Source organism: Peromyscus californicus, unplaced genomic scaffold (assembly GCF_007827085.1).
Source record: "Peromyscus californicus insignis strain IS unplaced genomic scaffold, ASM782708v3 Scaffold_22__1_contigs__length_63687245, whole genome shotgun sequence".
Classification (NCBI taxonomy): Eukaryota; Metazoa; Chordata; class Mammalia; order Rodentia; family Cricetidae; genus Peromyscus; species Peromyscus californicus.
In genome coordinates this window covers 14,379,725-14,393,211 of record NW_026294525.1, presented here as the reverse complement: position 1 = coordinate 14,393,211, position 13,487 = coordinate 14,379,725, and the positions used below count along the sequence as shown (strand labels likewise).

The 13,487-nt window shown below is 38.5% G+C and overlaps 1 protein-coding gene across 18 annotated transcripts in view; it reads right to left on the bottom strand.

Moving 5' to 3' along the window:
* Syne1 (spectrin repeat containing nuclear envelope protein 1) overlaps nt 1-13,487 on the bottom strand; it is a 477,641-nt gene that overhangs the window by 352,016 nt on the left and 112,138 nt on the right. For 15 of the 18 annotated variants that reach the window (XM_052750933.1, XM_052750946.1, XM_052750935.1 and 12 more), the window contains 4 exons: nt 12,381-12,577; nt 8,601-8,710; nt 4,400-4,450; nt 1,303-1,410 (listed from right to left, as the gene is read on the bottom strand). In XM_052750933.1, the coding sequence (XP_052606893.1) occupies nt 1,303-1,410; nt 4,400-4,450; nt 8,601-8,710; nt 12,381-12,577 (466 nt within the window). The remainder of the gene's footprint in view (nt 1-1,302; nt 1,411-4,399; nt 4,451-8,600; nt 8,711-12,380; nt 12,578-13,487) is intronic. The other 3 variants (XM_052750951.1, XM_052750940.1, XM_052750941.1) reach the window with 1 other exon arrangement.

The following is a 13,487-nucleotide window of genomic DNA, read 5'->3' as shown; positions in this document are numbered from 1 at the left end:
GTGCAGAAGGAGACTTTCTTTTCCTGTTTGTTTGTTTTGTTTGCTTGTTTCCTGATCCCCTGATAAAATTACACTTGGTCCTGCTGGGAGATTTAGTTTTTGATGGTTTGTGCTACAGCTAAAATTTACTCACAAACAAAACAAACCCATCTACTCTGTTTCTATACTCTGTTCTCAGTTTGCTGGCTTAATCATTTTGTAATGCAGCTCCTCGAAGAGAATTTTATTTTGGGGAAACAAAAAGATTACACTGAGTTTCAAAGCAAAAGAATCCATGGAAACTAAGTATAAACTAAAACTTATTGTTTTGCCAAGTTGAAAAAAAACATATCAATGATGGCATGGCCATCTGAATTTAGGTATATTTATAAAAGTTGTATAACATTACACATTCAAGTCCTTTATTGTCTGCCATGTTGGATGTCTCACATCACTACACCTTTCTGGTAGAAAAAAAAGAAAAAGGGCTGAACTATAACAGGGTGGAGTATGTGAGAGAATATTGCTCAGAATGTGTTACATTTAGCTTGCCCACTAAAATGAAGTGGAATTTGAAATGGGAGGAAAATGGCCACTCGGCAGGGAAGAAGTCACAACTTTTTAATGGGAAAAACCTGCTGTGGCAAGTTCTTCTTGGAAGTGTAAATTGAAAGCAGAAAGTCAGCTGGTGACATCGTAGGGAGACTGGACACAGTACTCTGACCTCAGCTCAAGGGCAACCGTCTTGACCTGGACAGGTCACAGAAGAAACTCATTCCCTCTGTGGACCCTCAGCAAATACTTATGAAATTCTTTTTTAAACTCCATTTATTTTAGTAGTTCTCTGGGGTCTCAAATCAGTTGTTTATCTTAGTGGATTTTTATGTCCATTGACATCTGTAACCCCAAAAGGTCTTTGAAAATAATGGCTCCGTGTTTTTGTCCTGTGTTGTGGATAAAATTGAACTGTCAAAAATGATGGCAACTTCAGGCGGATCTCTGTGAGTTCGAGGCCAGCCTGGTCTCCAAAGCGAGTTCCAGGAAAGGCGCAAAGCTACACAGAGAAACCCTGTCTCAAAAAACCAAAAAAAAAAAAAAAAAAGATGGCAACTTAATTCTCTGTAATGAGGGCATAGTGCAACCTCAAAGTACCCACTTAGATAGAATCAGAATTGTTCTGTTCAAACTTAAGTTAATGCTTGTTACTTATTTAAAGAATTTTCTTATTAATATGATTTGGCAGATTAGGCACACATTATGTGATATATCTTCAGTTCTTCATGAAAAGCTTTGGAAATGTCTAGATCTCTTTTGCACACTTACCTGATATTTGTCCTGCAGACTTGACTCAGTCATCTGTGCTCTTGTCAAATCTCTCTCAAATTGTTCTATCCAGACTTTGGTTTCCTTCAAAATTAGCTTGTCTTCTCTCTGGAAACCAGGGAAACATTGCAATGTTATTAGTAACCATAAAATTAATCTCTGATTATAATTAGTATTTGGTACACACCATATATTTCTGAAAATGTTCTTCTCCTTGTTCTTCATCTTTTTGAAGTATAAGAAATAAAACTGATTTGATGAGATATCTTTTAAGCACTAAAATTATCCGCCTTCCTTCCCTTCCATCAACACTATGGGTAAGTTTGTGTTGACTTAAGTTAGGGCACCAGCTTATTAATAAGGGGAAAACATGCTCAAAACAGAACATCTTGCATCCAAAATATACCCAGAAAAAAAGTGGTATCTGTAACAGAGACATAAGCCTGAGGGTTGATTCCCAAAACATGGTCATTGATTAACCCAGGGAATTGCTATGGATGGGATAAATTTTGGTTATCAAGAAGTCATCATAAAATAACATTAGACAAATTACACATATTACTATTTTAAATATACTATTACTGTATTTAAGATATACACAGAAAACACACTTAGACTGCTCAATATTATTTTCTACACCCTTGCTGCATGATTCCTATTATAGATGTACCAAGTCATCTGCAGAATGAATTGTCCAGTATTCTTTTACTTACCCATATCTAAAAATAAAAGCAGAAACGTTCCAGTATCAATGAAGTGAAAATTCTAATTTTTCATGGGATTTTATTTCTTATATGAATGCCAAAGTAAATAGAAACTGATTTCACGTGTGTGTGTGTGTGTGTGTGTGTGTGTGTGTGTGTGTGTGTGTGTGCACTTGCAAATGGCTGTCAACTACAGCATCTTCCTGGCCTGACCAATCACACATCCTTAATATTATTTGGGCGATAACTTGATGTCGCTCAGGACGGAGACAGGCACACAATATTGGTATGATCTGTGACCTGTCCCATCACTGGGTCTTGTAGATGTGGCTCTATTTTTCCTGAACACTTATTTTTCCCTGTTCCTGAGATCTTCTCTGAGAGTTCTTCCTGAAATACAAGTCTGAGCTGGGAGTTTCTTAGGCTAGTTCATCTCAACATTTAAAAGGTATTACACTCACCGGGAGGGACTGTGACAGGCCAGATGGTGAGCACACACCCAGACTTCCTGGCTCAATAGATGTGGGAAAGACTCAAGAATTTCTATCACAAACAAATATTCAGGCAACCCCCAGGCTGCTTGTTATCAGCATACAGAGCCACCTAGAGGACTCTCCTCTATGAACCTGTAGCAGTCTTAGCCCCTATATCCATCCAGCCTGCTGTCTGCCATTGTTTTTATCTCCAGTGGCTAATGTGGGGCTTGACACTCTCAATCTCTCAACAGATGACTATGGAATAATGATTAATTGGTAGGATATTTATCAAGAAAACACTGAAACTGGGGCCAGCCTGCAAACCCTCAGCTCTAACCCATGATGCTCTTTTGAATGAGCAGGCGAATATAATCAAGGTCACATTTTATTATTGTTTGGTTTTCATGCACACAATGAACTAAAAATGAATGCACAGTTGTGGTCCAGCAGGGAAAATACCCCGTTTATCTCTCAGGAATGAGAGGTCAAAGTGGCCGCTCACCCTCCCTGGCCTCTGTCACAGTGAGCTATGAATGTCACTGCCAGCCTTCCATGACAGGTATCTTGTCAACATCTGCTTCTGGCATACACTGGGAACTGACCCTAAGAGCAGCTGCTGGTTACTGATTGAAATGACTTCAGGAATCATGGAGGATTGTGCTCTGAAGTAACTGTAGTGGAGTCTGTCCCACGGAACTAACTCCCATGGTGATGGGGAGGGACAGATCATCTGAAAAGGTAAAGGAGGCACTTTTACAGTCAATGTCTCCCTTGGTAAGAGGGAAATGAAGTTCCAAACAATACCAAGAGTCTCATAAACTATAGGCTGAATGGCTTTTCTTCAAATGGTGACTTCTACATGCATTGAAAAGGTACGGAGGTCTCTTTGCCTACATTTCATGCCAAACATCATAACACCAAGCAGCTAAACCGCCAGTATTCCCTTCCTTTCTCCCTCTCAAACACAAAGGCACATTTATATTTTTATGACATGTTTATAAAGGCCAAAACTTAGGTTGTGTGGATCAGGAAATAAAGATAATTTCATATTTGACATAAAATTAGTTACTTCTAGCTTTCTTTTTTTTTTTTTTTTTTTTGGTTTTTCGAGACAAGGTTTCTCTGTGTAAGCTTTGCGCCTTTCCTGGAGCTCACTCTGTAGCCCAGGCTGGCCTCGAACTCACGGAGATCCGCCTGCCTCTGCCTCCCGAGTGCTGGGATTAAAGGCGTGCGCCACCACCGCCCGGCTACTTCTAGCTTTCTATCCCCATGTTGGCATAAGTCTATTGCACTGATAGATATTTATGCCCAGGGTCTAGAAATTATTTATGCCCAGGGTCTCTAGAAATTATATCAAGAAATATGGAGATGTTAAAAGATAGTCTAAGCACTCAAGACCTTGAACACGAACATTCATTCTGCAAATACTTCTAAGTATTTACTACATAGATTGACTTTGCTGAGCCACATGATCCAATATTGAGTCAAAGAGATATCCTCACACTGGAGATACACTGGATCTTTACCTTTTCAGTGGTTCTCTGCTTAATAGTTTAAGATGTCAAAATAGTCATTTTGCTTGATTTCTACTTTTGTTTGTCACATTTCAGAAAAGTCAACGTAATCATTATAAATCTCTATTAGTGCTATTAAGTACATTATTTGATACCTTATTTTAATTAAAAATTAGTGGACTTAAGTTGGCAGTAATGTTTAGTCACACAGGCACATATTATTTGTTATGCTAGAAAGTAAAAGAATTTGCATGATGGAGGAAAATTAATATATTATTATATTAACATGAAATTAACATATTAAAAGAAAGGTAAGCATGAAAAAATACATGCAAAGAAATGATGAAGAAGCTAAGGAATGGAGAATATTCGAAATGCTTGTTCAAGGCTCCTTCAATCTTACCTTAGAATTTTGTATAAAATTTGCAAAAGTTGGGAAAACTGGAAATAATTCCTAACAATATGAAAATATACAGACACATAACATAAATCAGGAGCAAAATTATGTAGAAAAAGATGAAAATCATTGGGGAGGCATCTGTCTATTGATAGATAATAGTTTAAGACATATAATGACTTAAAAATGTTTACATATGGCTTCCAGTAAGTCAATGAAATTAGCTGGCGGGTTATGTTTTTTTTTTTTTTTTTTTGGTTTTTCGAGACAGGGTTTCTCTGTGTAGCTTTGTGCCTGTCCTGGAACTCACTTGGTAGCCCAGGCTGGCCTCGAACTCACAGAGATCCGCCTGGCTCTGCCTCCCGAGTGCTGGGATTAAAGGTGTGCGCCACCACCGCCCGGCCGCGGGTTATGTTTTTATTTGAACTTGAAATAGTCATATGTGGCAATATATATAATTTGTAAACATGCTTTGAAATCATTTCAAATATTTATAAGAACTGTGTAAGGAAAGATTATATAGACTCATTTTCCCCTGACAGAATATGTGTTTCTCTATGAGTACCGCAGTTAAGACTGTGCAGTACCTTCTGAGGTTGGCCAATAATATTCTGAGGGAAAAAAAGTAATTGAAAGGTTATTAGGTAATTTAACTGAGTCAACTGGCATATTTTATTCATTTATGACTTAGTACAAATTGCCCACGGAATATCTTAAGTGAAAAGCTTCTTTACTGGTTTTATTGGTTGAAGAATGGCATAGTAAGTATACACTTTCAGTAAGAAAATTTATATATATATATCTATATATATGTGTGTGTGTGTGTGTGTGTTCATGTATGTGTGCATGTATGTATACATGTATGAATATGCATCTATTTACATTTGCCTTATTTTGTACGTGTGTAAGGACTAGGTGGGGAGTGCGTACATCCACTGCATGTATATGGAGGTCAGAGGACAACTTACAGGAGTTGGTTCTTTCCTCCCACCATGGAGGCCCAGGGATTTGAGCCCCTATGTCAGCCTTGACAGCATGCTTCTTTACCCACTGTGCCAAGCCACCGGCCCAAGAAATCAGATTTTCAATGCATCCATAACATATTTCATTGAAATAGAGTCATAGAAGGGATACAGAAACCAAATATACAAAAGTAAGCTATTATTTTCAGATGGACTAAGAAATTTACTAAGACCCAAGTAAACAAATACCAAAGACTCTGAAGGGATGGCATGTGTCACCTAATACAGAAACCAGTAAAATATGCAAAGTTTATTTATACTGGTAGGCACCATTAAAGGCATTGAGAAATGCAAGCTCTAAAATATATTTTATTAAAATATTCAGCTTTAGATGCTTATTTCCTATATATAAAAGCTCACATCAAGGAACAAAGTTTATGAAACATTTTCTTAACGTTAATTTTAAGATGACCAGGAAAATGTCATTCAAGTCTTACTATTAAGGAAAAGGATGGAGAAAATATTTTTTAAATAGTCAAAATATATTTCCTACATTATTGTTAATCTCTTAATATTGAAGCCTCTTTCATGAAGTGTACTGAAAAGTGTGTCTCCTGTGTGTGTGTGTGTCTCCTTGGCATGTGTCCTCTGTGTATGTGTGTGTTCTGTGTGTGTGTGTTCTCTGTGTCTGTGTCCTTTTTCTATGTCCTTTGTGTGTATATCCTGTGTAAATGTCCTGTGTGTGTGTGTGTGGCATGTGTCCTATGTGTGTATGTGAGTGTGTATGTGTGGTTTTTCATTTCTAAGGATTTTTGCCTTAATTCTTGCTCACAGATATCCTATTTTGCTCATCAAATGTCACTAGCCTAGAGTTACTTGTCTACAAAAATTTCATATCAGAGACACCCCCACAGTAAAAACTGAAAACCCAGATTATGGTGATATTTTATTTGTATTAAAATGTTATTTGTATGTTAATAAATAAAGTTGCCCGGGGGTCAGAGCTATTAGCAAGCCATAGGAAACCAGGGCAGTGGTAGCGTACGCTTGTAATTCCAGCACTTGGTAGGCAGAGCTGGGTAAGTCTCTGTGTGTTCAGGGATGCAGCCATTATTGGATACACATGCTTTTAATCTTAATACCAATCATGGAAAACCTGGAGGCCTATACAGACAGGCTGTGAGGAGGCGGTCATGTGGTTGGGTTTACAACCAATGAGAAGGCAGGACAGGAACTCTATATAAAGACTTTAACACAGGGGTAGCTCTGGTTCAGAGAGGTAGGACCACCGCAGGAGGAAGGGTAAGGTTTTAGCTCTTAGCTCTGACCTCTTGGCTTTCTTCTTTGCATTGGTTCTGTGTTTATTATCTAATAAGAAGGTTGGATACATCTACACCAGATCACTCATAAATCCACTTTGGGGAACATATACACATTTCAAATATGAAAGCACTGGAAACCTGTGCTGTGTGTGGGTGACTCCAGTACTTTAAATAAAATTTCTCACCCACACAGCAACTTGCAAGTCCAGGTTTGCCATCAAAACCTATAGGCCTGATCTACCACACCCTGATATGAATCCACACTAGCAAGAGCATGGGCTTCGCTTGAGTCTTTCCTGGGCTTCTCAGGAACATTCGCTTTATAATCACGGTAAACTATTCTAATGGTCAGTCTTTTCCTGGATGCTGGAAAGATCAAGAACAAAAAAAGCTTTCTAAACCATAGTTCTAAGAAGCCCAGTTCTACCGACCACTCTAGGAATTCTGCCCAGGGGCACCCTGAAACAGCGGTCACCTTTGCTTCACTCCATCCTTTCCTGAGACACTGACTCATCCTGTCGGCACAATACCTGTTGTTCTTGCAGACTTGGCTTCTGCTCCCTGACTCTTTCCTTCTCAGGCCTGTTTTTAAAGTTTTTATTATTTACTTCTTCAAAAGCATTTGCTTTGTATAGATTTTCTTTATATTCTCAAACAGCTCCAAAATTCCAATTGAAATCAGGGCAATGGAGACAGAGGCATCGCAGAAACTCATTCATCATGTGCCCTGGGTTGCTTAACCTTAAAATAAAATTTAAACTGTGTGGTGGCAAATCCATTATGCTATAGTTTAAAAGAATGCAACACGAGTTCCAAGTATTAGAACACTGTGTCCGTCGTTGTCACATCCTAGGAAATGAGGCATCTGGTGGGCCAACTGGAATGCAAAATAGGACAGGCATTCTCCATGGAAGCCTGATCAAGACGTCAAACATCACTGACAATTTAAAATTCAAGCGAAAGTAGGAACTGCACTCCAAAGAAATAATCTTCTAAGACCATTTCATCCTGTTATTTGTCCCAGATAATTGGGAATTTACAAGGCTTAAGCTTATACAAATAAATTATTGTCCATGCCCACAATGACCTGCGCAGTTTTTCATATTAATGCAAAAAAACCTGAAGGTGCAGGGGTGCTGTAACTTTTTTCTAAAATACTGTGAGTCTACATATACATAAACATGCTAGAAAGTAATAGCAACACAGTACTTTAGTTTGCATTTCCCAGAACACATTCTCTCTAGAAGGTCAAATACAGGTCATTTTCTTTTTGTCCAAGATTTTAAATTTTGTGACAGTGAACGTAGGTCATCTGAGCATGTTGAGAAGCGAAACGTCACTTGAACTATTGAAAGCTGGAAAATCTAATTACAGTGAGTAATTAGAACTTGTGCAAATTATGCCTTATGTCTGTGTTTTCTGCAAATATATAAACTTTGAAATTCTAAATTAAATTTCAGCAGATCGAGTAGCACAAGGAACCACCAGACTTTGTGTACACTTGATGTGGTGTATTAAAGACCTCAACTGCTGACTCTCCTTAATTTCCATTTAATTATAACATTTATTACTGACAATGTTCTGCCTGATGTACCTGTCATATGAAGCAGAGAAATCTTTGCTAATCCCATCCTATCTGCAGATACATATTCCTTACTCAGTTGTAATTAAATTTACAGCCTTGTTCTCATATTACAATTCAGTCTGATCAACTTCTTCAAAACAGTATGCATGTATAAAATATGGGAGGCCTTACCTTCTTGTAGGAGGGAATAGGGGGTGGGTTGGGGGAAGGCTGGAGGGGCAGGAGGAGGGAAGAGGGGGATCTGTGATTGGTATGGAAAATAAATAAAAAATTTCTTAATAAAAAAAGTATGCTTTCTTCATGGAGTGGGCATCAATTCAGAGATAACAAATCCCTACCTCGATGTCTTGCCCATCACAGCCTGCACCATGGATATCAGGATATTGCGTCAGAAACTGGGCTACATAGGTCATAATAGACTTCTCATCTGGCTTGTCCACATCAACATCTGCAAAAACAAAACTCAATTATGATTTAATTCATTTCTTAGGTGTTTATTGACATTAAGTTTTGAAATGTAGCTGTGGTACCCCAAACTTCCATCCTGAACCAGGAAGAAAATAGAATTACTAGTAAGAACAGGTTAGTCTGGATGATACTGGGTAGAAAATGTTGTCACACTGAAAAGTGACACGTATTGAGACAGAGTTTTGGGGAAGGTAGCACACATTTCTTGTAGGTCATTTTGAGGCCAATTAATCATTCATTGAAGATACTGCATGATTACTTAGGTAACCTGTCAGTTAATTAAAATACAGTAACATGGGAAGCTGAGAATCTGAGTGAGCATGTGGGATCACAATGCCCACATGTGTAATGCTAGCGACTGCTTGCATAGTCGTAAATATTACCAAATCACAAATAATGTGCTCTGATCAATTTTACTACATGTGACTCCTCAGAGAGCTTCTTCACTGTGGACATTCCAAATTACAGTGCTTTAGACAAACACTCTTTAAGAAACAGCCTTAAAGCATCTCTATCAACATCGTTGTTGAACCTACTAATATTTGTGCAAAATCAGCATAAATCAGGCAAAAAAATGTATGCGTGTTCAGTAATTATACATGGGGTGGAGCTACACACACCACTCAAATGTAAATAAGTTAGTAAGTATCAAATGTAACAACCCCTTTGCAAAGCAATGTGTGCAGCCAGAAGCAAACAAACAAACTCCAAATACCACAATCAAATACGAAACTAACTCATTACTTTATAAAGCCCCCTTGAGACTTGAGATTTAATTTCTAGGGATTTATAAAGAGTGAGATGACTCCTGTGACTTAATAAGGGAATAAAATGAAGAATCTGAAATTTCTGAGGTGAAGACACAATGTGAAGAGGGAGTAAAATTGCTTCTGGAAATGTGAAAATGGAAAGAGAAGCTATATTTAACGTATGACCTATGTCATGATTTAATATATCTTGTTAATTCTGTACTAACATGTAATGCATAATTTAGTGATACCTAATATATTCCATTAATTATACAAATATATATATATTTCTAAAATACCTACTATAAAAGGTATTATTCTATTTTAATCCATCTTTCTAAAAGTTTATACATTCAGATTGGCTATATGGATTTTGAAGAGTCTGCATTAAGAGAATTGCGCACTTGGGAGTGCACTCATTAGATGTCGTCAACTTGACACAAGGGAGGGTCGTCTGGGGAGAGGGAGCTTAAACTAGAAAAAGAAATGCCTCTGTCAGACCCTGTGGGCAATTCTGTAAGGCATTTTTTTTTAATTAATGATTGAAATGGGAGGGCCCTGCTCACTGTGGGCGGGGTCACCCCTGGGTGGGTGGGTGACCTTGGGCATGTAAGAAAACCAACTGAGCAAGCCATGGAAAAGCTAGCTCGTAAGCAGCAGTCCTCCGTGATCTCTGTTCCTGCCTCTAGATTCCTGCATTGAGTTTCTGCTCAGAGTTCCTGGTTCTTGATGGACCACCATAAGCTATAAGATGAAATAAACCTCTCCTTCAAGTCACTTTTGGTCCTGTTGTTAATTGCAATAATAGAAAGCAAACTAGAACAGATAAACTCAGTTTTATGTTTTCATTAATTTTTTTTTTTTTTTTTTTTGAGACAGGGTCTCACTATGCAACTTTGGCTGGCCTGGAACTCACTATGTAGATCAGGCTGGCCTTGAACTTATCCTCCCAAGTGTTGGTATTAAAGGTGTGTCACCACACCAGGCTTGGTCTCAGCTTCTGATCAAAAAGTTGTCTTATGTTAGGGGATCAGAATGATTCTGCACTAGGAAACTTGGACTTATAAAAAAAAAATAAAAGATGTATTTAAGTGTCTGTGCCTGAGTATATGCATATGTAAGTGCCAACAGAGCCAGAAAAGGGCATCAGATGCCTGGAACTGAAGTTACAGGCTGTTGTGAGTCACCCTATAAGTACTGGGACTAAACCCAGGTCCTCTGTGAAAGCAGCCAGTGCCCTCAACCATGGAGCCACGTCTCCAGCCTCATATTTTTGTCTTTCTTTCATCCTCTAAGTTGATGGCTGAAATGTGTAGTTTTCCACCTGATTTTCTTGTGGAAAAAAAAAAAAACCAAGGCCAAGATCTTGCCTGTGCCTGTGCTAGTGAACACTGGACCCAACACAGGATCCTCACTCAGGCAAGGATTTTCACAGGCCTCTCATCTGAGGGACCCCACACAGGTGTCTGTGAGTTTTTCTTGGAAAATGCAAGGAAATATTCTTCGCTGTAGAGTCAAGGGAGCTCGTTCTAAAAGCTCATTTTAACATGTTTGTATTCACTGTATGCTTATATTTATACATAATGAATGTGCAAATTACTAATTAAGTAGAAATCCCATAATTACCAAGCCAAATAAAAAAATGACCTATAGCACTTGGATAACTTACTTGGCCATTTTTATTTCACCGTAATAAACAACTTACTCTTCTATTAACACTTATTGAAGGTATCCGAATTGTCTCTGAGGCCTTGAAAAAGCCAACCCTATTTCCAAAATATCTTCAGATTGCCAGCCTTTCCAATAACAACCAGAAGGATAAATATTAGTCACTCCTGGGAACTTTGCTGACTGACTTCCCAACACTGGGTGGTTAGCAGCGTTTCTAAGTGCTACCCATTCTATAAATATGTGATTTTTCCTTTATGATCTTCTAATTCTTTCAGACTTTGGGGAGGTTATAGATAAATTTTTTACCCTATCACAGCCCCCTCCCTCACACACAGAAGATCTTTTTAAAAAATTATTTGATACTTCATATACTATATTTGATCATATTTACCCCGAATTCCTCCCAGATTCATTCCTACCTGCCTTCTCTCAAACTTCATGTCCCTTAAAAAACCTATCGAATTCAATTTGTATTACCCACATATTCCTGGGTGTAGAACTATCTACTGCAGCATCATTGACCTACCAGGAGCCCCACCCTTAAAGACAAATGACTCCACCTTCCCTAGAAGCCATTAGCTGTCCATACCTCCTCAGTTATGGCTGCAGTCATGAACTCCATCCCACTCTGTGCTGGAATGTTGACTAATCTGATGTTACACAGGCAACCACAGCTATTGTGAGTTTATGAGTGCGGTGGTCCAGTCATACTAGAAGACACTGTTTCCCTCCTATTCTAACGACTGACTCCTACAAGATTTCTGCCATCTCTTCTGCATATTCCCTTAGCCTTGGGGAGGTGGGAAGGATACACATGTCCCGTTTGTGACTGAAGACATCACTGATATTCATTCCTGACACTTTGATTGGCTGTGTGCTCCTGCATTAACCACCTTCCATGGTCAAAGAAACTTTGATGAGGTCTGAGAGTTGCACTGAACTTTGGGTAGAGAAATATGAATTTAGAGCCATCAAAAGGGTGTTTTAAGTTCTGTGCACCAAGCTGATATGCCAATGGCAAAGAGCTGCCTGGAACATTGGCATCATAATCTATTCCCCCCCAACAGGGTGACAAACACATAAAAGACACAGAACAGATTGTTATTATTCCGTCATGCCCTCTCCAGCTTCATGTTTCTTTGTGGAATCCCAGAAGTCATGCAATGTGTGGGTCGGGTACATACACACATGCTATGGCTCACATATAACACTTGAGGCTTTCTTGTGTACCTTCGGGATCAAGTAGTCTTGGGATGCCCAGTTGTGTTTCGGCGATAGTGAAGGCGTCCTCCAGGTTTTCTCGGTTAGATCTGCCTTTCACTTTCTCCAGGTCCACCAGCTCAGGCCGGATGGCATGGATGACTGAATGAAAGGCCAACCCAGTTCTCCAACTCTTCCCAAAGTCTTTCACCTCTATTCCGATCTGCCTGAGTGTGAGCAGCAAAGAAAACAATGTCACATCCTAAACTGATAACAGTGCTTCCTTTAAGGTTTTGAATAAAACCCAGTCACTTTCAGCAAACAAGTACTATGTTAATCAAAGGCAGAGTATGTCAGTCACAATTTTAGAGGGTATTAAGATGAACACACTTTAATTATATAGTTTTCTTCTTTTTCTTCCTTCTTTCAGTTTCTTCTTTTCTTAATTTGTTTTGAGAGAGTCTTACTATGTAATTCAGTTTGGCCCTGACAATTCTCCTATCTCTTACTTGTGAAAGTCTGGATTAGAGGTGAGTATTACCATGCAGTATTTTCTACATGTTATTTTTCAACTATTGTGATACCTATTTAGAGCACATTTTAATGCTTGCTTTTGAAAGGGAAAAATGGAATTATATTAAAATGTATGAAAATTTTTTAAGAGGGAAAAATATTAAGATATAAAATATATTGTCTCACTGTGTCCTGTGAGCACAGGCTTAACAGACTAAGATGGTGTGTCTAAGTCATGTCAAGCACATTATAGAAGGTGAAGACAAATCAATGTAATCACATATGCAAATCCATGTAATCACATATGCAAAGTGCTTGCCAAGTAGCTCATAGGCTACATATGTCCAGACAATAACTTCAGTTACTCCACCAATCGAGTAGTTTACAAACTGTTTGTTTGCTTGTCTGTTTGTTTATTTATTTAATTTTCTTGAGAGAAACTCCTGGTAGTGAATCCTTTGTCTTTGGTGGGAAATTTCATGAATGCAAAACCAGTTCTAATTAATGCCGCTGTTCAAGCCGGTGATGGTATTTTCTTGTTGGAAACAGAAGCAACGCAAGCTTGCAGTGAGAACTTCCTCCAGTGCATAACTGACCAAGTCTACAGGGAGCTGCAGAGCTGAT